The following is a 26,866-nucleotide window of genomic DNA, read 5'->3' on the forward strand; positions in this document are numbered from 1 at the left end:
TTAATATTATAATAGTATTTGGCACATATATCACATTGAGGGTACACTTCAAATCCAAACTGCAAATACCGAGAGAATATTAAACTTTCTGCGTATTTACTTAATTATCTTTAGAATCCTCTAAATCTGGAGATCAAAATAGAAGCAAACTTATCTCTCATGGCTAATGATTTTTCTTTCTGTTTGTGGCTGGGCCTGCCAGGGTTAGTTATGGATGGGCATCACTGACTTTCCAGGAGTATCCAGCCTTGGTGGAGTGCAGACCTCAGCTTATTGTCCCCACTCAGTGAATAACCTTGGGACTGAATATCAGTGGTGTCTAAGTATCAAAAGTTAATACAAAAGAAAAAAAAATACAAACTGTCTCCTCTCTGACTTTCATCTGCCCTTGTTTTCTTCTCTCTTGCCAGGAGGAGAATGAGGTAACAGGCGAATCTGATTTTCTTTTTTTGTTCTACCACATCTACTATATAGTAGACACTTGTTAAATTTTCTAGGAAGTAAGGATTATCTCTGCATGTTCCAACAATAATCTACACTATCCTGTCTTGTCCTTTTAGTGAAGTTTTCTAATGTGTAAAGGCCAGTGTTTATCTCAGCAACATCTTGTTTATGTCAACAACATTTTTCCTTGTGCATATAGTTCTTGCCAACATCTTTGATATGACAAACAAAACAAAACAAAACACGAGGGCTGGTGAGATGGCTCCATGAATAAAGGTCCATGCTATGAAGCCTGATGATCTGAGTTTGATGTCCAGAGCCCATAAGGTGGAAGGAGGGAACAACCGCCACACGTTGTCCTGGGAACTCCATTCACATCTGTGTCATGTATGTCTCGCCTCCTTGCCCCCGAATAAATGTAAAAACAGATACAGAAATTTCTATTTACTTAAAAATTATATAAGACAAATTTTACATAATGGTGATAGCCATCCATCAGAAGCTAATTCGTCCTTCTTTGTTCTTTTATTTTTTAGAAAATGGATTCTACATCTTTATTGCCAACAGTTTTAGATGCAGATCTGACAGTTTTACATATTGAGTGTCTTCCCAAGGATATGCTTGTGAAATTTCAAGGCAAAAATAACAGTGAGTGTCAGTTTGACTACCACATATTGCAGAGGGAAATACAGTATGTGCCCAAAGTGAGGAATAACGTGGCTGTTGATGACTTCTGCCTGGTGGAGGAAAGAGTGTCTGGAGAATGGCAGAGAGGAAGAGTCGTGGGAAAGCAGAATGAAGTCTACACAGTGCTGCTCATTGACCGAGGAGAAGAGCTGAGCGTGGATGGTACTAGGGTAGCCTCTGCTTGCGGAAAGTTATTTGAGCTCCCGCCCAGAGTTATAATTGGCATTTTTGCCAATATACTCCCACTTGGAGAGAAGTGGTCTCCCAGAGCTTTGAATTATTTCAGGTCACTAGTAGGAATACAATTGAAAGGCAATATGCAAACAATTTTGCCTCTTCAAATGTTTCTTCTCGAGGCACCCAAAGTAATATCTGGGGTTCTTGAACTACAATTAGGAAGATTTATTGATAAGGATACATTTCGTCTTATTGTGGAAATATTAAAGGAAAGCCCCCAGCCAATGCCAGACTTACTACAACATAAAAGACCTGAGTTTTCATTAAGTACGAACGATGGTACTTCCCTTGATGTTCAAAGTGTCTTGGATAACTTCCAGCCATCCTTGCCGGTGGGAAGTTTGGACAGCGTCAAAGTGTCATGTGCACTGAGCCCCAGTAAATTTTATTGTCAACTACTTAAGCGGATTCCAGAGCTAGAAGACTTGACAGAGTGTATGAATCTGCATTACAACACAGTCAGTCAGGAGACTAGCCCCAGCTGTGATAATTTTGGACTCCTGTGTGTTGCTAAGGGGACAAATGGGTGGTGGCAAAGAGGAATCCTCCAGGAGCTCCTGCCTGATAATCAGGTGAAAATTTGGTTCATGGATTATGGTAGCAGTGAGGCTATCCCCTCTGTTCATGTGAAGAAACTGAAACAGGATTTTATTTTTGCACCATTGTTTTCATTTCCATGTTCTCTGACATCTTTGCACAGTCTGGACCAAGAAGAAAGAAAGCGGCAGCTGACTATATTTAAGCAAGCCCTTTTAGGACACATAGTATATGCCCACATTGATTGGTTCAGTGAGAATGAACATTTGTATTATGTGACTTTGCAGTCTCCAGAATCTGCAGTTAGTTCTCAGTGTCTGCTGCAGGGCACACAAATATGCTGTCCTGCATTTGAGTCAAATTTTACCAATGCCTTGAGCAAGGCAGTCACTTATGGGACAGACAGCTTTGCAGTGGATAGTTTTATTGGAAACGTTGAACAGTCAGTGGGTGGACTAAATGTGAAGGATAAGTTAAAAGCAAGTTTTCCTATTAGAACTGTAAAGATGGACGTAGAATCTATGTATGTAGCATTTGTAGTGAATGTGTTGGACCCATCAAATTTCTGGGTTCGTATTAATAAACATCAGAACAAATTTCAAGATATAATGAAAACTATAAATTGGTTTTATAATGCGTCTGAAAATGATGAACTAACTCTGAGAAACCCTGAACCTGGACTATTCTGTTGTGCCAGATATAGCAAGGATAGATGTTTCTACCGAGCCATCATCACAGAAATGAGTGATTATCAAATTAATGTTTACCTCCTAGATTATGGAAGTACTGACTCCATACCAGTTTTTGATGTGAAAGTTCTGCTTCCAGAATTTTGTGAGTTGCCTCCCTTGGCCATACACTGTTCACTTGCATATGTATCTCCAGCAACAGATATATGGAGAAAGGCAGCAATAGATTATTTTAAAAAAATCATTTTGAACAAAGAAATTTTGCTTCAAGTTATAGCAAAAAGTGATGACACATACATGGTAGAAATTCAGAATATTGAAGCCCCTGACAATATCGATGTTGTCTCTCTGATGCTCCAAGCTGGATATGCAGACTCTACAGAGGTAGCATTGGTTTCCCCCAAATCTCTGAGAGACTATTCAGTGCTAAAGTTAAAATCTGAAGCTACACTTCGTGATAAAAATGTAGTCTCTGCCCCTGTCAAAAGATCCAAGCCTGAGAAGTGTCATTCCAATAAGCTGAAAGAAAACATCTCATCTTTGTGCAGGTTCCTGGATTTAAATTCTTCTTTCACCCTGTTTTTTGAACCCGAGTCATCACAGCCTTACAAGGAACATGTGTTCAAACCAGGAAAACTTCTCAAAGTCTACTGTTCTTACTGCCACAGCCCAGGTGACTTTTCATGCCAGCTTCAGTGTAAGTTAGAAGATTTAAAACTACTGATGGAACAAATCCAAGATTATTATAGCATCTACCCAGAGCCATATCAGAATGGGAAAGTAGCATGTGTTGCTAAGCATTCCAGAGACGGGAGGTGGTACAGGGCTGCCATCTTGACTCAAGTATCAGAGCAAGAAGTTGAACTAATATTTGTTGACTATGGCAATCAAGAGCGAGTCCTCATTAAAGATCTTTGTGCTATCAACCCACATTTTCTTGCATTAGAAGCCCAGGCTTTCAGATGCTGTCTCAACTATTTAGTTGAGCCCGTTAATTGTAAAATACTATACTGGACAGCAGAAGCATCCAGAGACTTTGGAAATTTCATTTCTTCATGTGGAGGCTTACTTACCTGTATCGTGTATGCTTTGGTTCTTGTGCACCCTAGATGCTTATGTAACTTAGTGGATTTACAATCCTCACTTACCAGTGCAAATGAATTCCTCCTTCGCCATGGCTCCACCCACTACAGCATCTTATCAAGGCCACTCCCATTCTCAGTTAGTCTTTACAGTTACTATTACTCTTCCTTTGATATAAAGATCGGAAATGAAGAAGAGGTGTACATATCTCATGTGTATAGTCCTAAGAAGTTCTATTGCCAGCTTTGTAGGAACAGTAAAGATTTAGAGATGCTGGAGACCAGAATCACGGAAATGATTAGCCTCAACATGTGTTCCAAGTACGAGTGGAACAGAACGAGACTGTGCATCTCTAAATACATAGAGGACGGGCTCTCATACAGAGCCTTGGTGAAGCCAACAGAGTCCTCATCTACCCCTTGTGTTTATTTTGTGGACTATGGGAATGAGCAGTCGGTAGAAGAAAACATGTTGTGTGCCATTTCTGATCAATTTCCAGAGCTGCTGTTTACACCTATGCAAGCAATTCAGTGTTTTCTGTCAGATCTTAGAGACATTGATATTCCAGGAGAAATCAATAGATGGTTTGAAGACAATTTCTTAGGGAAACCATTAAAAGCTGTAATACTGTCTAGGGAATCAGATGGGCAGCTTGGTATAGACTTATATGATGGGTATCAACATATAAATCAGACAATAAAATTGCTACTTAATATTTATGGAGAAAGACATTCTGAGCAAGCATGGTGTGCGGAAAAGAATCAGAGGTTAAATCAGGCATCCACTGCTCCTCTGAAAGAAAACACAGATAGAAGCGGTTGCCACAGTGCAATAGATAAAACTAGCCTCAAAACACATTCTGCAAACAAAACAAAATTGATGTTTTCCCAAAGCATATATGCCAGAGGTTTGAAACCATCAGTTTGTTATAGAGTTAAGCCCATGCCAAAAAGCTAAGTGAAGAAGTCCTTAAAGGGTAGACTTAAAAATGTAAAATTTGCTTCCAGGTCTGCACTCATTCCCTAAAGACAGAGACATTGGGCCCCAAGTCAGGAGAGAAGGTATCAAAATTATTTACCAAAGACTTAAATCAATCAGCTTCTGAAAGCCTGTGCATCCTCATTAAACCTCCAATCATAGAGATTCCTCAGCCCCACGTTGACCTATCCATCAGCTGGCAAACTTTCATATTCCACTTGCTGGGAATGGAAATGAAGCAATGGGACTCACTGATGTTCTGAGTGAAAGGACAGATAGCCAGAAAAACAAGAACTGCCTGAGCCCTCTAGTGAGAGATGACGTAGAATACTCTAATGACGAAGCCTCATCCAGATATGTTACTAGGGAAATGTTGCCTGAAGGGTCCTTTGAAGTGGAAGTTTTTGATCATGGTAACACAGCCATAGCCAGTGGATCTAAAGTTTATTCAGTTAAAGGGAACTCTTAACTGTCCCCCAGCTGGGAATTTGTTCTTTCCGTCACAGGATAAGATGGAATGGGCCTCTTGAAATGTGCCAAAGAAAAATTGCAGATGATTGGGAGTAACCAACAGAACAGTTTCTCGTGAATTTGTGAAGACTCATGATCAGAAATGGAAAGTAAATATAACTTGTGGAGATACATGTGTCATCAAGGAATTTCTGAGGTGGTTGCCATGTCCTAAGTGACAGGAGACATCTCAGGTCCTCTCTCACAAAGTCAGTACCTCTGAACATGATGATGACGAGAAGACAGGAAGAGTAAATACATGTTAAGCCTCCACAACCATCCAGCCATTCTCCCTACAGCTGGGTGAAAAGCCTTTTGACCTGTTAGGACATGGACAGCTTGAAAAAAAAATGAAATGATTTATATTTCATGTGAAGTTGCAAAAAACCCAGAGACCATCAGATTTATCACTATTTATTACTAAAGAAGATACAACTTCTTCTTTATTATCAATGGATAATATTAAAAGGGGTCAGAATTCTTGGCACTATCTAAAAGAATTTTAAAGTGGTACCATCCCAAAACAGAAGAGCAGTGGGTGGATGAGAAAGCACTTGCTTTTTAAATAGATAATGGAGGGCATGAAGTAGTGTCCAAAAATAATACCAAGGTACCTAGTAGTGAGATCGTAAATATTCAAAGACAAGGTGGGCCTCATAAATGGATTTGATTTACTCATTCTACCCTTGAGTTCATTGTGTGTTTATTTGATCAGTTGGAAATGAGCATCCTTTCTCTGAAATATTTAGACTATACTTGGAAAGTGGAAATTTTGGTAAATGGCATGTTGCTTTGGTTTTTTTTTTTAAAAACATAACTACATCTCAGGTGGAGGAACAGAAACTGCAGTCTTCAGGTGCTACTTTGTGTCTGGAGTCCCAGACACTTCTGTCTCCATGTGCAATCCGGCCGTTTGTTTGCGCATCACTCCAAGATTTTAGGCGGTACTGTGACATCGCCACTGCTGTCCGTGACCCCTCAGACTTCTGTGTGCAGTTAGAGGATTTCTTTGATACCATGAAGTGCCTCTTTACCTTTCTATCAGACACAGGAGAGCCCCTGGAAGCATTGCCTCAGGGGCACGTGATCCCGGTTCTAGTTACTTGTTCAAGGGTGAGTCGGGAGATCACTGGATCAGAGCAGAGACTTCTGAAGTTTCAGATCAATCTTTACATCTTGTTTTGGTTGACTATGGACTTACTGTTTATATACCTTATTCACAAGCAGCAAATCTTAAATATCTGTACCTGAGAGAATTAAGAATTTGCCAAGGCTGAGCTATCCATGTAGCCTGTACCGTGTCTTGCCAGGGAATCTGTGGAATAATGAAGTCAGACAGTTTTTTAAAGATTTTCTAAGCAGACCAGGCTTAGCTTTTCAGTTTAGGGAGTATGGTCCTGCAGCAGCATCTGAAGTGGCTGTCATTCAGGAGAACGACAGTGTAATAGACGCACTAGTGGCATCTGGTCTTGCGGTGCATCCTAAAGCTTTAGCTTACTCTGATGGAATTACTGCTGGTGGACCTCAGAAAGCCCAGAGTCAACTACAGAGCCATCCCGTCTGCCCAGAGTTGGACAGTGTTACAAAAAAAAAAGAAAATATTAATTATAGCACCGACAAACAAATGCCACAGAAGAAACCTACGAAGAGGAGAAATGTTTCTATACGCCTCTTAAGGAAAAGCCGTGTTAGTGAAAAATCACACTCCGGAAATGTAAAACTGAAAAGAAGCGTCATTAGTGGGAAACTGAACTTCAGAAGGTAAGTTCTGTTTGAGATATGCGTAGCATGTCCATCTGGGGGACTTTGTGATCGTTTGGAGAACAGCACAGGCTGCTTTGAAAACATTTCTGAAAAACCTATCACCTGAAGGATTCCAGGAAAAGAGTTACACAATAGACTCAAAAGCAGTGGGTGTTAAATGAAAAAAATTTCAATAGAACACTCGAAAAGTAAGTCAATGTCTTCAAAGGCGTTTCTACTTTTGAGTCTTTGTTTTTAATGGAATGAAATTGTTCAGAATGAAAATTTCATATTACTGAAGAAAATTCTTAGCAGCGAATCTGAATAGAGATAAGCATGGTGTATTGTAGCTACAGTCCCTGAGCTTAACAGGCAGAGGCAAACGGGGCACCCGAGGCTAGTCCCAGCTGCACTGAGAGTGCCAGGCCAGTTGGAGCTGCATAGAAAAACCCTGCCTAAAAACAAGCAAATGTGGTGACTTGCACTATAAAATGTTGTTTTGCCATCTTTACCGTTTCTGAACGTTGAACCTATTAGATTTTAGTAAACAGTAGCCATTTCCACAACCACACACATGTACACATATGTGACGTTTTACAAATGCTACTCAGAGTTTCACAAAACTCCAAGGTTGGCAGAGTTCAGGTTGGCAAATCTTCCTATGGTTAGCTAACTCCTAGGCTCCTTTTTTGGTAACGGATAAACTGGGTATCTAGTTGCTTTTGAGTGTATTTCTAGCATATTGCTAAGTCAGTTAAAGTTTATTGAACAAACTTAGTGTATATTTTCTTAAGCCATTAGGTATAAAGTAGATTCTAAAATATTATTAAGATTTTACTTTCTTATGTTCCATTTGCCCGATTTTCCTTATTTTCATTTTATTAACATTTCTTTGCGGGTTTTATAGGTGATGATGTCCTCTCTTGATGACTGCTTGTTCAGGCTTGGAAATAATGCTTATCCCATATCCCAAACCATAACTCACATCATCACAGATTATACTCTTGCAGTGAGTAGAGACGTCTTGTTTTTACTGATGCACTGTGGTGCTAACGCATTTTATCTGAGTTCACATTTAGAGTGATTACAGTTGACGAGGGATGAAACTGGCTTCTTTTCCTTCTATCTCATAAATCTTTCACATTATTGTATTAGTACACGTGGTTGTGGTAGCAGAGGGCGGTTTGCTATATTCCAGGCACTGTGCTAAGAGTTGTATGTGGTTCTCTCACTGAACACTTACTGCAACACTATGATGGAAGTTGGTATTACCGTTCAAGTGGGGACCTAACCTGTGGCCCCAGTTTTTCTGAATTGCAAGCCACTCTATTCATATTTGTTTGTGTTTTGAAGCAAGGCTATGGCTTATTAGACAGGTTTTTAAATATAGATATAAACGTGGATGTTAGTGGAGAAATGGAGTGCCGGAGGTTGAAGCAAAGTGTAGTCACAGCAGGGTGTGGTGGCACATACCTGTAATCCCAGGACTTGGAAGGCAGAAGCAAAGAGATATCTGTACGTTTGAAGCTATCTTGGTCTACATGTAAAGAGTCAGCCATTGTACACAATATTTCTGAAAAGCAAAACAGACAAACCAAGACAAAACATACTAGAATATACACATCCAGGTTATCTACGAATGAGCTTCTCAAGACACAACAGCACTTAACTGTCATGCATATGATTGTGGCAGCTGTTGAAGTTACACGGCTGCACTGTGTGCTTTTATGTTAACTTGATACAAGGTAAAGTCATAAGAGAGGAGGGAAGCTCAGCTGAGGAAACGCCTCCACAAGGTTGGGCATACTCTCACTGAGTGATTGATGGGCGTAGGGTCTAGAGTAGTGTCATCCCTGGGCTGGTGGTCCTGTGTGCTATATCTAAGAAAGCAGGTTGAGAAAGCCATGAGGAGCAAGCCAGCAAGCAGCTCCTCTCCATAGCCTCTGCATCGGCTCCTGCCTCCAGGAGAAAAATATAGAAAGGCCTGGCTTGTGAAGTTGCAGAGGGAAGTTTAAAGATTCTATGGGAGCCTGCTATCCTTCCTCTGAGTGCCACCAGGCCTCCCCATTCAGGGGATGTGGTCAAATACGGGGCTCATACAGGGGGAGGAGGTCCCCCTCAGTCACAATCATAGGGGAAGGGAGTAAGGAGAAAATGGGAGGGAGGAAGGAATGGGAGGATACAAGGGATGGGATAACAATTGAGATATAATATGAATAAATTAATAAAATATTTTAAAAATTTTAAAAATTAAAAATCACATAAAAAATAAAGATTCTATGGGGGGCCATTCTCTGCTTTGAATTAAGAGTCAATGTTTCTATTATCTGGGGCTGAGGAATCAGGTGTGATTAGTCAAGCCTTTGCTTTGCTGGGATACTCAGTTTTGGTCAGCTGAACTTTGATATTATTGATGATTAAATAAAGAAACCAGCATTGTTGAGATAAAATCTTCTGGGAGGTTTCTCAATTGTTGTTCCCTCCTCTCAGTGGTGTAAGCCAAGGAAACCCTTTTCTCTCCAAGTTGCTTTGGTCATGTTTCATCACAGCAATAGTAATCTTAAGTAAGACAGTGGACCAAAGAATTAAATTAAAATGTTTTTGGTTAAGAAAAATGTAGTGGTATATTTGTTTTGTTTTTCAGCAACGAAGTTATATACATGTATCATACAGGTTGATGAGTTGATAAATTTTTAAGGTTTGGTTAGAAAGATCAGTGGAATTGAGGCAAGGTACATGTCTTAGCTGTAACTATTATTTGTAATACTGAGATTTTGTTTTTATGCTCCCTTTTCAGTTTAATGTCTAGTTTTCTGTACACTTTACTTATTATTCATTGAGCATTTCATACAGCTATACAATCAACTATGATCATTCTTGGCTGGCAGGGATGGATTTTAGAGAGAGACAAAGAGGCAAAGAGAGTAATGGTTAGTGACTGAAGCTGAATGTCCCGTCCCGCCACAGACTTTAAACTGCAGCAGCTTGAGAAGCTGAGGCAGGAGGACTGCCTCTATTACAGAGTAAGTTCAGCATTAACACAGGCAACTTAAGGAAACTCTGCCTCAAGAGAAAGAGTGGAATAAAGTGATATATGTGGCTCAGTATTAGAGTATATATGGCTCTGTGTTCATACCTTAGTAAGCACAAAGACAAACAAAAACCCCAAGTCACACCAAACCAAAACTGTAACATTAAAATACAAACAGGTAAACATGCAAAACTCACAGCTACTGGCCAATAAAGCGCCATACATCCAAAGATTAAGTATTGAAAGAAATATTGAAGCACATGGTTTGTATTCACAGCCAAACAAGACTCATCAACACTGAAGCAAGAATTACTAATATTTGGAATTATTTGCACAGATACTACATAGGAGTGTGTGTGTGTGTGTGTGTGTGTGTGTGTGTGTGTGTGTGTGTGTGTGTGTTGGGGGGTGGGGCTTATACATGTAAGACAGCTTGATAAGTAACTCTGTCTCCTTTTTGCTTGTTTTGAGTCAAGGTCTCTATAAGCTGCCAAGCCCATACTGAACCTCTTATTCTCTTGCCTCAGCTTCCAATATAGCTGAGATTACAGGCTGATGCCACGTTAAATTGCTTAAATAATGAACAAAAAGCAGGCAGAAACATCTGTGTAACCTCCTGATCCCTATCCCTCCCCATACCCCCCCCCCCACCGTCTCTTTGCCACTTTCATGAACTGACTTGTTTTGTGACCCATTTACTTTAATCAGGGTCAACTATTTGCTACTGAGAGATTCGGGAAGCTTAAAACAAAAATAAACACTTGGTTGGAAAACCACACACGTTGGCTTGCATATGACATCTTCCATTCGGCACCCTTCCATGCAGCACCCTTCAGCTGCATGTATTTTTAAACTTCTTTGGGTTTTTTTCCCCCCCAAGAGTTTTTTTTTTTCTCAAAGAACTGACTTTTGTTCTCCCTCTTCATCTCCTGGTGCTCTTCGCACAGAGTCCCTAGATAAACCAAACATTATTATGCTCCCACAAATTAAACCCAAATATTGAAAGCTATTTAAGGAAACAAATATAAAAAACAGGACTTCGTGCATTACAAATTTATGCACTTGCTCTGGTCATAGTTTTCAAACAAAACAAAACAACAACAACAACAAAAAAATGGTAAGGAACACATTTAGCCAGGTGGTGGTGGTGCATGCCTTTAACCTCAGCACTTGGGAGGTGGAGGCAGGCAGACCTCTGTTAGTTCAAAGCCAGCCTGGTCTACAGAGCAAGTTCCAGGGTAGCCAGTGCTACACAGAGAACCCTGCCTCAAAATACCAAAGGAGAAAAAAAGAGCAGGTTTAATTTTACTCCCAAACTCCTGCAAAAACGGGTCCCTGCTGCTGTGCTGTTCTTGCTTTAGTCCCAGAGCCCAAGGAAAGTGGTAAGCGTGGGGCATGTTCTCAGATTGATGCATGTTAGTGCTTCATTATCTTTCCTCGAGATTGCTCTAAAGTGCCATGTACAATCTTTGTGGCCAAGAATGGGTGCTGTTTAGGAAGTGTGGCTCATCATTCCCTAGTTTCTGTGCTGCCTGGCCCTATGTCAATGTGGTGTAAGAGTTATCTGAAAGGAGGGAACAGCAATTGAGGAAATGCCTCCCTAAGATCCAGCTCTAAGGCATGTTTTTCTCAATTAGTGACTGATGGGCCCAGCCCACTGTGGGTGGTGCCATCCCTGGGCTGGTGGTCCTGGGTTCTGGAGGACAGCAGGCTCAGGAAGCCATAGGGAGCAAGGCAATAAGCAGCACCCCGCCTCCCATGTCCTCTGCCTTGGCTCCTGCCTCCAGGTTCCTGTCCTGTTTGAGTTCCTATCTTGGCTTCCTTCAGTGATGGACTCTGTAATATAATATGGAAGTGTAAACCAAATAAACCCTTTCCTCTCCAACTTGCTTCTTGGTCATTAGTGTTTTGTCACAGCAACAGAAACCCTAACCAGGACAGCATCTTAAAACAGCTTCATTTAATAAAGCACCCTTTGAGTGTGGTTGAAAGCCAGCGGACGTCCTTAAATCATTCCCTTCTGATCCTTTCTCCCATGTCTTTGTTTCTCTTGTTAGTTTGCTTATCACAAGCGCAGTTGTGATTATAATATATGTAGTTCACTCTCTGGGCATTTTCCTGAGATAATATGGATGCGTGTAAGACTCATGTTTATTGAAAGAATATAGGATAGAGGTCAGGTTCAATCCCATCCTCTCCTGTGTTTATCTAATTTCTTCGTGCCAAGTATTTGTGAGTATAGTTTTGTTTTTTCTCTGAAGCAAAGCCTAATATACCATAGGCTGCCCACAAATGCACTACAAACTCTCAGCTGGCCATTAACTCTTACAAGCAGTGCTGTGATTGCAGGCATGAACCATCATACCTGGCTTCTCATGTCTGCTTTTAATTCGATTTCACATTTCTGGTTAACTTGTAAAGTTATGCTTTATGCTTTACCCATGAGGTCCTACATGGTATACGCACACATGCATGCAGCATGCACTGATCAAATCTCCCTTGCTGCTCTTACACCTCTGCAAAGCAATATGCTATATCCAGTTTGACTTTCTTTGGTTTCAAAATGAGGATATGCATGCCATTCATGGCCACTTTTAAGTACTGGGCGGGGAAGGCTATATCTTGCCATTGCATTTACCTTTGAATTAGAGTGTATTTTACAAGTGAAAGTTCATTAACTGAGTAGTATCAGAACAGTATTTCAACTGAAAAGTAGAACTGTCAACTTTTACAAGTATACTTGAGAGTCCACATAATGTAGTTTTGAAGAACTGTTAAACATTTGCTAATTTAAAGAATATTTGAAAAATGGAGATAAATTCAAAGCAATAGGGAAAAATTCAGGAATATCTTTGTATGTTCATATTAAATAGATTGGTGTAACTGCATTGAGGTTGAGAAATAATTTTAGACATTCTGCTGTTTATAATGATAATGTAATTTTGTCTGGCATCTTGAGTTTTAAAGATTATTCAAGAATGGGAATCTATTTATCTACTTACCTACCCACCTACCCATCATCTATCTGATTTTTGTCTAATAGCTAATATCTGTTTTGCAGCTATTGTTATCAGGTAGTTTAGTATTTACACTTTGTAATCAAAACCACTTGAATATTTTTGGATTACGTCTCCATAAGCCTTGAAAAATTAGAAGATTGTTTTCTTCAATTTTGAAATGTTGGTATTGGAAGAACAATTTGTTTCATGGATTTGTATGATGGATTTATCAGGGAAGTGTTTCTTCTTTGTTATGCTACAGGAGAATATGGCAACATTGACACAGTTAGGGTCACAGGATATGCATTTCACTACCAATTGAAGCTTAGGCAATAGCTTAATAAAGGCCCTCTTGGATTTCAGTTTTTCAGAGGTCTTTTCAACTTTACTCACGGATCCTGATATTTTATGTCTTTTATTTTTGGAAATAGCTGAACAGATAAACTGGAACATTTATTTGTTACAGCTAACGTTTTCAATACTATAGAACATGACACTTTAGTAAGTTTACAACAGTTGGCCAAACTAACTAAAAGACAGAGAAACACAATCCAAATCAACAAAATCAGAAATGAAAAGGGAGACATAACAACAGACTGAAGAAATACAAAGAATCATAAAAACCTACTTTAAAGTTAGCAAATATTTTAAGTGTTAGATTTTATTCTTTTCCATAGTAAACATGGATACAATCCAGTTTGTCTATCTTGTTGATTTTTCTCAAAGAACCACCTCTTGGTTTGGTTGATTCTTTAGACTGCTGTCTTCGTTTCTAATTTATTAAATTCAGCCCTGAATTTGATGTCTACTCCTCTTTTTAAATTTATTTTATTTTATTTTTTCATCTACTCCTCATAATGGCTGAGAAACATTTAAAGAAATGCTCAGTATTGTTAGTCGTCAGAGAAATGCAAATCAACACGACACTGAGATTCCATCTTACACCCATCAGAATGGCTAAAATAAAAAATTCAAGTGACACTACATGCTGGCGGGGATATGGAAAAAGAGGAACACTCCTTCATTGCTGGTGGGAATGCAAACTGGTACAACCACTTTGGAAATCTGTCTGATGCTTACTCAGAAAAATAGGAATAGAGCTTCCTCAAGACCCAGCTATTCCACTCTTTGGAATATACCCAGAAAACGCTCCACCACACAACAGGGACATATGCTCAACCATGTTGATAGCAGCCTTATTCATAATAGCCAGAACATGGAAAAAGCCTAAGAATCCCTCAGTAGAAGAATGGATAAAGAAACTGTGGTACATTTACACTATGGAATACTACTCAGCTATTAGAAACAAGGAATTCCTGAAATTTGTGGACAAATGCACTGAACTAGAAATGATCATAATGAATGAGTTAACAGAGAAGCAGAAAGAGTCAAATGCTATCTATTCACTTATATCTAGACACTAGGCCAAGGGGCATGTCCCATGAAAGTCTTCACTTACCAGGAAAGTGGGTCAGAGGGGAGGACATCCTATTAGAACTTTAGGTGAGGGAAGAAGGAGAGAATGGGGAGATAGAAGGATATAGAGGGTTTTAGAAACCGACAAGAAGAACATTATGATGGGCAGATCTGGGTCCAGGAGTCCTACTCAAATTATGACACCAGCCAAGGACAATACGGGCAGTAAACTTCGAACCCCTACCCAGATCTAGCCGATGGACAGGACATTCTTCACCATTGAGTGGAGACTGGGGTCTGACTTTCACACGAACTCTGGTGCCCCATTTTTGACCACATCCCCTGAATGGGGAGGCCTGGTGGCACTCAGAGGAAAGATAGCAGCCTACCAAGAAGAGACTTGATACCCTATGAGTATATACAGGGGGAGGAAGTCCACTTCAGTCACAGACATAGGGGAGGGGAGTAGAGGGAAAGCAGAAGGGAGGGAGGAATGGGAGAATACAAGGGATGGGCTAACAATTGAGATGTAATATGAATAAATTAATAAAATATTAAAAATATTTGCTAACTTGCATATTAAAACATAAATATCAATCTGGTTATATCATGATTAACATTAGTATATAAAATGGAAACTGGACAGCTGACTCAATGATGAAGAGCACATCTTGCTTTTCTAGGTCACTCAAGTTTGATTTACAGCACCCACATCAGGCAGTTCATAGCCCCCTGTAATGTCAGCTTCATGGCCTCTGTAGAGAAAATGCACTCATGTGCACACACCTGTACCTCACACCACCTACATATACATAACTAAAAGTAATAAGAATGAATAAGAAATATAGACAAAATAGTGATAAGGTGGCATTGTAAAAGTTTGAAAGTCTCTTTCAGATCTGTGTGTAGAGTATGGCTTGGGCACTTCCTTATTCATTTGGCCTGTTTCTATATCACACATCACATGGTTACTGAAAACTCAATGCTCAAGAAAATAAGAATGAAAGATGCAGGTGGCATCTTACTATAAAAGTAAGTTTTTTACTATAAAAGTAGTTTTGTCTCACAGACATTCAGAATGGATTTTAAGGACTCAATGACACTTTAAGAACCAATATTCTCCAGAATACATCTACTTCAGTGGTTCTCAACCTTCCTAATGCTGTGACCCTTTAATTCAGTTCTTCATGTTGTGGTGACCCCCAACCATAAAATCATTTCATTGAAACTTCATAACTGTAATTTTACTACTGTTATGAATTAATAATGTAAATATATGAATTTTCAGATGGTCTTACGTGATCCCTGTGTCGTTCTTCCCCATAAGGGGTCATAATCCACAAGTTGAGAACCAATGATAAGGGAGATATGGTTATTCTGTATTTGTGGTTGGACTGGAGACATTGGTCTAATGTATTTCCATATAGAATATTGATAAATTCTGTTTTTTAAACTCCATTAACTCATTTTTATTATTGAAAATAAAATCCCTCTCTATGGTTCACTTTTGGAAATATTACTTCAGAATTAAGATAGTTGCTGCTTTTTTTCTTTTTTTAAAAAATTTATTTATTTATTAATTCATTCATGTTACATCTCAATTGTTATCCCATCCCTTCTATCCTCCCATTTCTCCTTCCCTCCCACTTTCACCCTATTCCCCTCCCCTATGACTGTGACTGAGGGGGACTTCCTCCCCCTGTATATGCTCACAGGGTATCAAGTCTCTTCTTGGTAGCCTGCTAAGATAGTTGCTTCTTACCCTCCGTGAAGTTCTAGTTTCCAACAGTTGGGGTAATATTCTTATTTTCCTAGAAAAAGAAGAAGAGAGAGAGCAGAGAGAAGGATAAAAATGTTGGGTGTGGTGGAAGCTTTATACGGAATACCAGAGAGAGTGGCCTATTATTTGTTTACTTACTTATAAAGCTTTAGATACGAGATTCATGTTTTTTCTGGGTTTAAACATAGAATTCCTTCTATTCCTAGCTTTTCAAGATGACAAAATTTTCCATTTTCAAAATGTACCCTAAGGCCAAGTATCAGTTCCACGTTGTTGACAGAAAGTGACCTTGAAGTAAAGATGGGCTTTGGGTGTGTTTTACAAAACTTTCTTAAGACTTCAGAAATCTCTTAGGTGGCTTTTCACAGTATTTTATATTGTTGTTGCTTTTTTTGTGTGACAAAGTGTCTCAGTCTCAGTGTAACTCTGTCCAGCCTTGAACTCTCATCCTCTTTCTCAGTCTCTGAGTTAGGAGTACAGCCCCCTTTGCTGGCTCACAGAGCTTTCTGTTGATGAACAGGAGGGCATAGGGCTACCTCTTAAGAAAGATGCTACCGCAAATGAGGATCTGAGAGCTTTACATGTGTGTGAGCTCAGAGTGGACTGATAATTGATCCACGGGAATCTCACAAAGCTTTGGAATAAATTGTGGCAAATTTTACACACTTGATTTTCAAAAAAGCCTCTGATGATGAAATACACAGAGAACACCTCTCAGATGAAAATGGGATGGGAAGGATGGCATGGGGATTGGAGCCAAGAGACTGTGTAGTTAGTAGAGCTAAGAGCCCCGGGGAAGAGCTCCCAGGAAGCAGACTAAAGTTTAATCCAGGAATGGCCATGTGCTTCCATGTGCATTTTCAGTGTCTGCTTTTATAACGGGAATGTCAGTGTGCTTGTCTCAGAATGTGTGTGCTGAGTGATCATGAGGCTAACCTGCTGCTTTTTCTTGTAGGTCCTCAGAAGTGTCCTTGACGAACATCAAGAAGCCCAGTATGCACCTGGATCTCACTTATTTTTTTATCCTGTGCTATTTTAACTAGCTAATTTAGTTAGTTAGTTAGTTTTGAGCCAGGGTCTTATCTGTATGGTTCAGGTTAGCCTTGAACCTCTGTGTGGACTAGGCTGATCACAAAATGTTGATCCTCAATTTCAATCCTCCTTTCTCTACCTCCTGAATGCTGGGATTACAAATATGTGCCACATTGCTGGGACAGACTTGAGTTAGGTGATGAAAACCAAGACTTTATCCTAATGTCAGACCTAAATGAGACCTTGGACACCCTTGGGAATGAGTATACTATGTTCTTCCTATAAAGGATGTGGATTTTTGTTCAGCATGCAGATCATGTCAGGCTCTTTCAAGGACGTCTACAGTCTCCCCCATCTTACTTTTTCTTACACAAATATCACCTGTCCACTTCCTACCAAATGGTAGAATGTTGTTTTCTCTCTCTTGGATCTTGGGAGGTTCATGACTGCTTTGACCAATGATATAGTGGGTAGGAGTAATGTCATGTGACCCTACCAGTCTGGGTCACAAACTGCTTTTGCCTTATTGTCTGGAGTACTTACACCTGATACTGTGGACCATATTTGAGAAACCCAACTACCTGACACAGAAAATACAAGTCACATGGGTCCAGAGTCTTTGGTCAACAGTACCAGCTGCAGACAGTTGAGCCCCCCTCATTGAGACTGTGAGCATTTTGTGATACATGCCAACTCCATTTTGCCCATTTCCAAGATACAGGGCCCATGGAATTCTTATATGAATCTTTGAAGTAGTCACTGGACCAAATGGGTGACTGATAAGCCTCTAAAGAGTCGTTAGCTGTATTCTCACAGGAATATGAGGACACCTGGTGATGAATGAAATATGAGCTTCAGGGTAAAAGCTTGTGACAGCAGGTTTAGCTGCTTGATGGTTGCCTTGCTTCACTGTTTAGCTTGGAGATAGTAAGTCTGGTGCCTGTTGCAGCTCCTGATAGCTGATGCACAACTGTGAACTAGTTTGCACTGCTTTGATTGTAGTGTTTCATTTGACTGACATTGTGTTCTCTGACTCAGTTTAAAAAACTCAATAAATAGTGATTGTTTCAAATGTCCTCCATATCTTATATACAATGTGTGAGATAAATGCATCTTGATTTACTGAATATTAAACACTATCACCTTTTAAAAGACTATTTCATGAACAAAATAATGACAAAAGGATATAAGTAGCACAGTAAATAGGGAATGTATTATAGCTGTGTTGATGCCTTGCCCATTAATAAAACCTATAGTCTGTCTTTCAGGAAGTTAGTTCATCTCCTGATCGTCCAACAATGTATTTGAATACTGTACAAGCCAGGTCAGCTCTGGTAGAGCTTGTGGATCAAAGTGCAAACTTTGCCATAGTTGAGAAGAGCAAGTCTATAATTCTGGGGGGATTTTGCTGACATCTAGTGGTATTTGGAACTGTATGTCAGAAATTTCATAGCTCTGTCTATTTGTAAACCTATTTTGTATTCGTGTGGATGCCTTTGGAGGCTAAAAGAGAGGGAATCTGATACCCCAGAGCTGCAGACACAGGCAGCTATAAGCCTCCAGACATGGTTGCTAGGCACTGAACTGCACACTTCTGAAAGAGCAGCGTGTGCTCTGAACTGCTAAACATCTCCACAATCATTTTTCCTTAATTTTTATACATTTTAAATTTCAAATAAAAAGACAAAGTATGTCTAAAGTGGGTTAGCCATATTTTTGAGGCTGAATCTTATATGGATATGTAATTTGACATAAATATGACTGGGATGTAGGTTGTTTTGTTGTTTGATTTTTTTCTTTTGTTTTTGTTTTCTTTTTCCTGAGACTTTGTTTTCCTCCATTTGCTTAGTTTCCCTCCTCCTTTTCTTGCTTCCTTGAGGTTAAGTTATAACAACATTTTAAATTCATTCCGTGTGCATGTAGCTCATTTCATGAGTGAAAAACCTCCATAAATATACTGTGCACATTTTGCTGTGTTGTGGACAAATACATTTTCCTGTCTTTTAGTATATCTCCTGGAAGTCTTTCTAAGATAGCTAACATATTAGTAGTTATTTTTAAGGCTATTATGGTATTTAACATTATGCATGTGTTTTAATTTTGTTTTCAGCATGTCTTCAGTGAGAGATATTCTTTGTTTAGCTCTTTGCCACACTGAGTACAACTGCTGTACACATATATGTGCATATTCCCTTACATAGGGCAGTTCATCTCTACAGGGTAACTTGTGGTCAGTGAAAATGCTGGGGCAAAAGAATGTACCCATTTTAATAGATGTAATACATTCTCTGCCGATAGGTAGCTATGTAATCCTGCTTCATTTGTAACACTTATTTTCTGTCCCAGCTTTACTGAGGGAAATTAACACGCGTAAGTTGGTAAGACGAGCAATGTGATGGGTGTATACATAGTGAGCAGATCACTGTGCTGAAGCAAATTAACATATCCCGCAGTTCCTACGTCAACACGAGATTTTTGAATTACTTAAACATTTTGCCTAGATGAGAGATATAAAGTCATTATTTTCAGTTTTCTGATTGCTGGAGAATTTTAACAACTTCTTATGTGTTTGTCAATTCTGAATTTTTTTTATTGTATGGGTCATCTGATCTTCGCATTTTGTATGAGATTCATCATGCAGTGTACAGGTATTTTATAAGCAAAGTGCAAAGTTCATAAGAGAACTTTAGATCATCCTGTAGTTAATCATGCCCATTTTTAATATTGTGATTCTGTATTTTCACATATAATTTAAGTCTTTCTTATGGTGGCATTACATGGATTGTAGCTTCTAGGCTCGCTTCTCTTTGTTTGAGTTTTGCAACAAAATCTTAATTCACCTTGAGTTTTTTTTCAATAAAGTTAAAAATTAAAGAATAATTTGCACAGAAAAAGTATATTATTATTATTATTATTATTATTATTATTATTATTATTATTATTTGGTTTTTCGAGACAGGGTCTCTCTGTGTAGCCTTGGCTGTCCTGGACTCACTTTGTAGACCAGGCTGGCCTCGAACTCACAGCGATCCGCCTGCCTCTGCCTCCCTGAGTGCTGGGATTAAAGGCGTCCACCACCACACCCAGCTGAAAAAGTATATTATTAAAAGAATAATAAGAAAAAGATCCCGCCTGAGCTATCATTACCAACTGGCTACTCAGAAAGGACTCTGCAGTTCCTGACTGCTGTGAAATTCCTGGTGATCAGAATCTGCTGTGCCATCTATAGTAATTGCCTCCTCCATCCAATTTTGTCTCCTAAACCTGAAAGCTAAATAAAGTAGTTCATCTTAGTGGTGACTGACCTTACTGTATTTTAATTTGTACAATATTTATTTATTTATTTATTTACAATGTTTTTATAAATAAGCCTCTCTGGCCACTGCTTCCCAGCAGTCTGTCTCCCAAGTGTAGGGTTTACAGGTATGTGCAACTGTGCTGGCTAATATGTTTTCTTTTAAACCTTTCCTTATTCATAATGAAAATGTTTTCCCAGCCTTATCGAGGTATGTTGACATAAAATTGTATACTCGTAAGATGCACGCTGTGATGTGGATTGTACACACCATGAAGGGATCGCTATACTTAAGCCAATCAACACATCTCACCTCACACAGATGCCTTCCACTGTTTCCTGATGGCAATGTTGATGAGCAGCTTCCTTAGCAAATCCAAGGACACATTATGACTTATCAGCCAGCATATAGCGCAGAACATTGCTAGAACATACTATTATTTCTCCTGTCTAAACGTCTCCTTTTTACCTTTGCCAATGTCTTCCCATTCTCCCACCTCCAACCTCAGATAACCGCTGTTCATCTTCTAAATACAGTTTCTTTTGCTTGCGTTTTGTCTATTTGTGGTGGCCAGCCCACTCTCTCTCCCTGCGGCTTGGTATTTCATCTGATGACTCCCTCTGTTACGCTGTTGATGGATGCTTGGGCGCCCAGTCCACAGCCCTGTGCATAATTCTTCCAGCATGCTGTGAACTTGAGAGAGAGAAGCCAACAGTTCACAGGGACTAGGTAAGTCACTAACCACAGATTGGTAGTAAGTCCCAGGCTTCATACACCTAAGAGTGCCATCAGGTGCTAAAACTTGTATTTTTGCCACCTTGCTTTTCATCTTAGTCATTTTGATGAATAGTATGATCTGATCCTATGGTGGTTTTAATTTTCATCTCTCTGCAGCTAAGTCAAATGTTACATGTTTATTGATCTCCTTCATTAGGTTTAGAATTACATTTTCTATAGGATAAATCTTTTTTTATTGACTTTCATCAATATTTTATTGGAAATTTTTAGATTTATTATAATAAATTGTCCATAATATTCTCCTGCAACCTTTTAAACAGTCTTATGATCTGGAGTAATATTTGATATAGATGCTAGGGAGGGAAGATATAGAAGGAAATCACCTTTTTCACCATGTGCCATCAAGGGTGCTTATTATTAGCATGACATCAGTAACGATGTAAACACATCCTGTTCTCCAGGCTGTGGCACCATTAGGAGGTGTGGCCTTGTTGGAGGAAATGTGTCACTGAGGGTGGGTCTTAAGGTTTCAAATGCTCAAAGTAGGCCCAGTGTTGCTCTCTTCCTGCTGCCTGCCGATCAAGATGTAGAACTCTCAGCTACCTCTCCAGCAGCATGTCTGCCTGCATGCCGCCATGCTTCCCACTATGATGATAATGGACTAACCCTCTGAATTGTAAGCCAGTCCCAATTAAGTGTTTTTCTTTATTAAAGTTGCCATGGTGTCTCTTTACAGCAATAAAACCCTAACTAATACAGTCACATTGAGGTTTGCCTTGGAACATAGCTTTTTCTGTCTGACACTGAAAGATGCTCCAAGTCTGAAATCAGCCACACGTATAAGAGCTCTGGGTCCCTTTATTTGAGAATGATGCTAGGCACAAGGCTCTGGATGCTTGATGGATGAATGACTTCTTTTTGCACCTTCCCTTTGAATTTCTTTGGCTTTAATGTGCTCTTCTTCAATTTTTCAGGATGATCCCATGCTTTATTTTCATTATCATTCATTTTGACATTTTAAATTTACATTTCTCCTTTAAACCATGTCCTGGCTATGTTTTTGTCCACTTGACATATGATAGACTTATTTGGAACAAGGGCATCTCATATGAGAAGATGTCCCCATAAAGCTGGCCTGTAGACATGTCTATGGGGGCATTTTCTTGATTAATGATTGTCATGAGAGGGCCCAGCTCACCTTGGACAGTGCCATTCCTGGGCAGATGGGCCAACAGTATTTAAGAAAGCTGAGCAAGCCCTGGGGAGCAAGCCCTGGGGAGCAAGCCCTGGGGAGCAAGCCAGATGTTCTTCCATGGCCTCCAATTCCAATTCCTGCTTTTAGCTTCCTACTGAGTTCCTGTCCTGACTTCCCTTGATGATGGATTATAATTAGGATTTGTAATCCAGGCAAGCCCTTTTCTCTTGGAATTGCTTTTGATCCCTAGTGTTTTATCATAGCAATAAAAAAATAAACTAATATGAACCATGATTCAAAACAAAAACAAAAAGTAAAAAACGAACAAACAACAATAAAGCAGTTGCTTTTCATGCTTTGAACATTTTTTTCATTGTTTCCTTCAAACCAACTCCATTGTTACAGAATTTTTCTGAATAAAGTTAAATTCCTTCCTTCTTCCTCCTCCTCCTCCTCTTCCTCTTCCTCCTCCTCTTCTTCTTCTTCTTAATTCAGATTTATTTATTTGTTACATATACAGAGTTTTGCCTGCATGCAATACTTGCAGGCCAGAAGAGGGCACCTGATCCCATTACAGATGATTGTGAGCCACCATGTGGTTGCTGGGAATTGAACTCAGGACCTTTGGAAGAACAGCTAGTGTTCTTAACTTTTGAGCCATCTCTCCAGCCCCAAGTTAAATTCTTTTAAATTTGCTGACACTTGATCAATGACACACACAACTAATTTATTAATGTATGTTTATGTGAAAAGACTGTATGATTGGGGGCATGCAGTGTTCCAAGTAGTCCTTGAAGTTATGTGTTAACTGGGTATTCTATATTCTTGCTAATGTGAATTATTCAGATTTTTATATTGGGTAGAGAGCAAGGTGTAACTTCTCACTTTGGTGATAGACTTAGGTTTACATTTTAAATATTGTATTAGTCCTTTCTATTATTGTTTCAACCAAATAACCAACAAAACAACTAAGAACTGTGTTCTTAGTTTGGTTCATCATAGCAGGGAAAGATGTGATGGAGGAAAGCTGGATGGTGCTCAGCTCACTTTCTCTCTTTGGACCCTGCAGAATGGTATAGGCCATTTAGCGTTTATTTACTTAGCTAAACATCACATACATGCCCAGATATATAATTCCATGAGAAATCTCAAGCTGGTTTATAGAATCGACTACAGTGATGAACTTTAGATGTGTACTCACCTTTCAGATGCTTAAGGACATCTGACTTGTTTTCTCTTAAAATAATTAGCCTACCTCCTCTCTCATTTGTTCTTAAGATGGTTGTATAATATGCTTTGGTTTATAGCTTTGGAATTCTTCTCTTTGAAGTTCAATCACTTTTTAATACTTAACTGAGTATTTTTTTTTTTTTTGCAGTCCAGTTTTGTTGACTCCTTAGACACGAAATCTTTTAATATTTGTTGTAAACCCTTTCCTCTTTTGTGGGATCCCAGCTACCATCATGTTAAAGTTTTGGCTGTCACACATCCGCACAGTCCTTTCCATTTCTAACCCTTTGGTGCTCTGTTGCAGTCTACACGTTTTTCTATAGCTCTGTCTAGTTCAAAACATTCTTAACTCAGAATTGTGCTCTTAACTCAGTACTGAGTTCTCAATTTTATGTGATTTTTATCAGAGTTTTCTTGTTTCCTGTTCTTTGTTAAAACGATCTCCATTTTATCTTGTCCTTGACTATGTAGACCAGTCACCTCACACTCTGTTTAGTACCTCCAGGATCAGAACTGCCTGCCTGTTTGTTTTGTTCTGTTTGTTTTCCACCAAGGAGTGTATTGTTTACTTTTGATTGACTACAGAGCACTGTTAGGGGAAGTTAGATGTCTTCTTTTTTGGATGGAATACTTTTGCTAAACAGAGGACTACCCTAATAAAGTCAAGATATCCTGATGTTAGGTTTACTCTGTTTGTTGCCTTATCCTTGAGGATGGTGTTTGTTCTCCATAGGAAGTCTTGAAGGGTTTCGGGAGCTGTGTCCTATTGGAAGAATATGGAATTCTGTTGTGTCCTAGTTCTATGGGATTGATTGCAATCTGCTTAGCTTCTCAGATTTTCAGTCACAACATTTTTTTCCCTGACTGTCCCCTGTGGGTAAAGTGGTGTAAAGCACTAGATACCTGTCCTTTTTACTTTCTCAGAGTTTGCCTCTACTGTTTTCTCTGCTTTTGCTGCTCTCCAGTAGCATTGCAGAAATGCATTTTATAATTTACTTAAGTTTGTTAGGTTGGGTGAACATGAGGATCAGTCCCAAACAAACCTGGCAAGTTATTGCCAACTATAATTTGTTTTCAGTTGTGGTATAAATTAGGCATGAAATCTGATTTTGAAGACGAACCAATTTTTTTTCTGTGATCACTTATTAAACAATCCATCCCTCTTCTATAGAATTGAGCAACAAATATCACAATGAATTATATCTGATATATTCTGAAATCTCTCTGGATTTCCTATTTGATATCCATTTTATGTGTTCTTCTGACTCATTTGGTCATTGTTAGAGTCTTGAGATTCATACACTTTGATACATGTAGTTATGGACTATTAATTTTCATAGCCATGTAGCATTGGAATATAATGAGTATACTAAAATTTGATCATTCCTTTTTATGATTTTGTCTAATTTTGGTGTGTTAGAAATAATGGTACAGCATTTTTAGATATTTCAAATTACCTCTGTTCAGTTCAGTTGCCTATTCATTTATTTGACTATTTTCTCTTCTTAATTTACTTTTTGAGTTTCAGATATTAATCTACTATCAGATGAAAGACTGATGGTTTTCCATTTTGTGGACTTTCTCTCTTCACTTTGTTTATTGTTTTCTTTGCTGCAAAGAAACCTTTTAATTTGATACAATCCCATTTGCCAATCCTTGGTATTATTTTCTAAGCTAATAGAGTCATATTCATATTACTTAATTCTATATATGAAGGGGTCTCCTTCTTTTTCTCACAAGTCCTTAAAATTTTCAGGTCTACATTAAGGCCTTTGATCCATTTTGAACTGATTTCTATATAGGGTAAAAGGTTGGTTTACCTTTGACACATCCTAAATATGGTCATCTAGTTTTTTTTACTTCATTTACTAAAGAGGCTTTCTTTTCTCCAAAGTACTTTCTTGGCACTTTTGTTAAGAATCAGGTGGCTGTAGCTGTGTGAGTTTATGTTTGGTCCTTTATTAATAGTCCATTGGTATAAAAGCACAATGGAAAGCTCTAGAACAAAAAGAAGCAAACACACCCAAGAGGAGTGGATGACAGGAGATCATCAAAATCAGAGCTGAAATCAATACATTAGAAAAAGAGAACAACACAAAGAATCAGCAAAACTAAGAGCTTGTTCTTGAGAAAATCAACAAGTTAGCCAAACTAACCAAAACACAGAGAAACGGTATCCAAATGAACAAAATCAGAAACGAAGAGGGAGATGTAACAGCAGACACTAAGGAAATCCAAAGAGTCATTAGGTCTTACTTCAAAAACCTGTATTCCACAAAATTGGAAAATCTAAATGAAATGGACAATTTTCTTGACAGATAGCACTTACTAGTTAGTCAAGGTCAGGTAGCAATTTAAATGGAGCTATAACCCCCTGAGAGGTTTCATCCAAGAACTGATGGAAAGAGATGCAGAAATCCACAGCCAATCAATAGGCAGAGCTAGGGCACTCTTGGGAAAGAGTGGGGAGGAAGAACTGAGGAAGATGGAGGGATCAAGTACACGGACAAGAAGACCTATAGAATAAACTAATCTGGGCCCATGGGGGCTCACAGAGACTGAACCAGCAACCAAAGAGCACGCATGGACTGGACCTAGGCCCCCAACACATAGGTAGCAGATATGCAGCTTATCCTTCATGTGGGCTCCCTAACAATTGGAGTATGAGCTGCCTCTGACTCTATTGCCTGCCTTTGGATCCCTTTCACATAGCTGGACTCTCTTGTCTGGCCTAGGTGGGAGAGGATGCTCTTAGTTAGGCTGCAACTTGATGTGCCAGCATGGGTTGATGCCTACTGGGGGCCTCCCCTTATCTGAAGTGAAGGATAGAGGGAAATGGGGAGGAGTGTGTGTGTGTGTGTGTGTGTGTGTGTGTGTGTGTGTGTGTGTGTGTGTGTGTGTCTGGGAGGAGAGGAGGGAGGGGGCTGTGATCAGGTTGTAAAGTGATTAAATACATTTTAAAAATTGTTTGCATTGGTATTGTGCTCTTTTTGCTATTATGACTCTGTAGTATGTTTTGAGGTCAGCTATCCTTTTATCAGAATTGCTTTGGCCATTAACTTTTAATTTTATTCTTTTTTGTTGTATTAGTTTTTGTTTTTTTGAGACAGGGTTTCTGTACTTAGCTCTGGCTGTTCTAGAACTCACTCTGTAGACAAGGCTGGCCTCACACTCAGAGATCTGCCTATATCTGCCTCCTGGGTTTTCTTCAGACAGGGTTTCATCTTGTGGTGCAGCTTGT

The 26,866-nt window shown here is 39.2% G+C and overlaps 1 protein-coding gene across 1 annotated transcript in view; it reads left to right on the forward strand.

The window, feature by feature from the left end:
- TDRD15 (tudor domain containing 15) overlaps nt 1-19,938 on the forward strand; it is a 29,980-nt gene extending 10,042 nt beyond the window's left edge. The window contains 8 exon segments of the mRNA XM_084792406.1: nt 981-4,629; nt 5,735-5,832; nt 5,836-5,973; nt 5,976-6,249; nt 6,252-6,406; nt 6,409-6,926; nt 17,090-19,766; nt 19,827-19,938. Of these exon segments, the coding sequence (XP_084648532.1) occupies nt 981-4,629; nt 5,735-5,832; nt 5,836-5,973; nt 5,976-6,249; nt 6,252-6,406; nt 6,409-6,926; nt 17,090-17,177 (4,920 nt within the window). The 3' untranslated portion in view covers nt 17,178-19,766; nt 19,827-19,938.
- The last annotated feature ends 6,928 nt before the right edge of the window (nt 19,939-26,866 follow it).

Source organism: Acomys minous, assembly GCF_964271855.1.
Source record: "Acomys minous genome assembly, chromosome: 8".
NCBI lineage: Eukaryota > Metazoa > Chordata > Mammalia > Rodentia > Muridae > Acomys > Acomys minous.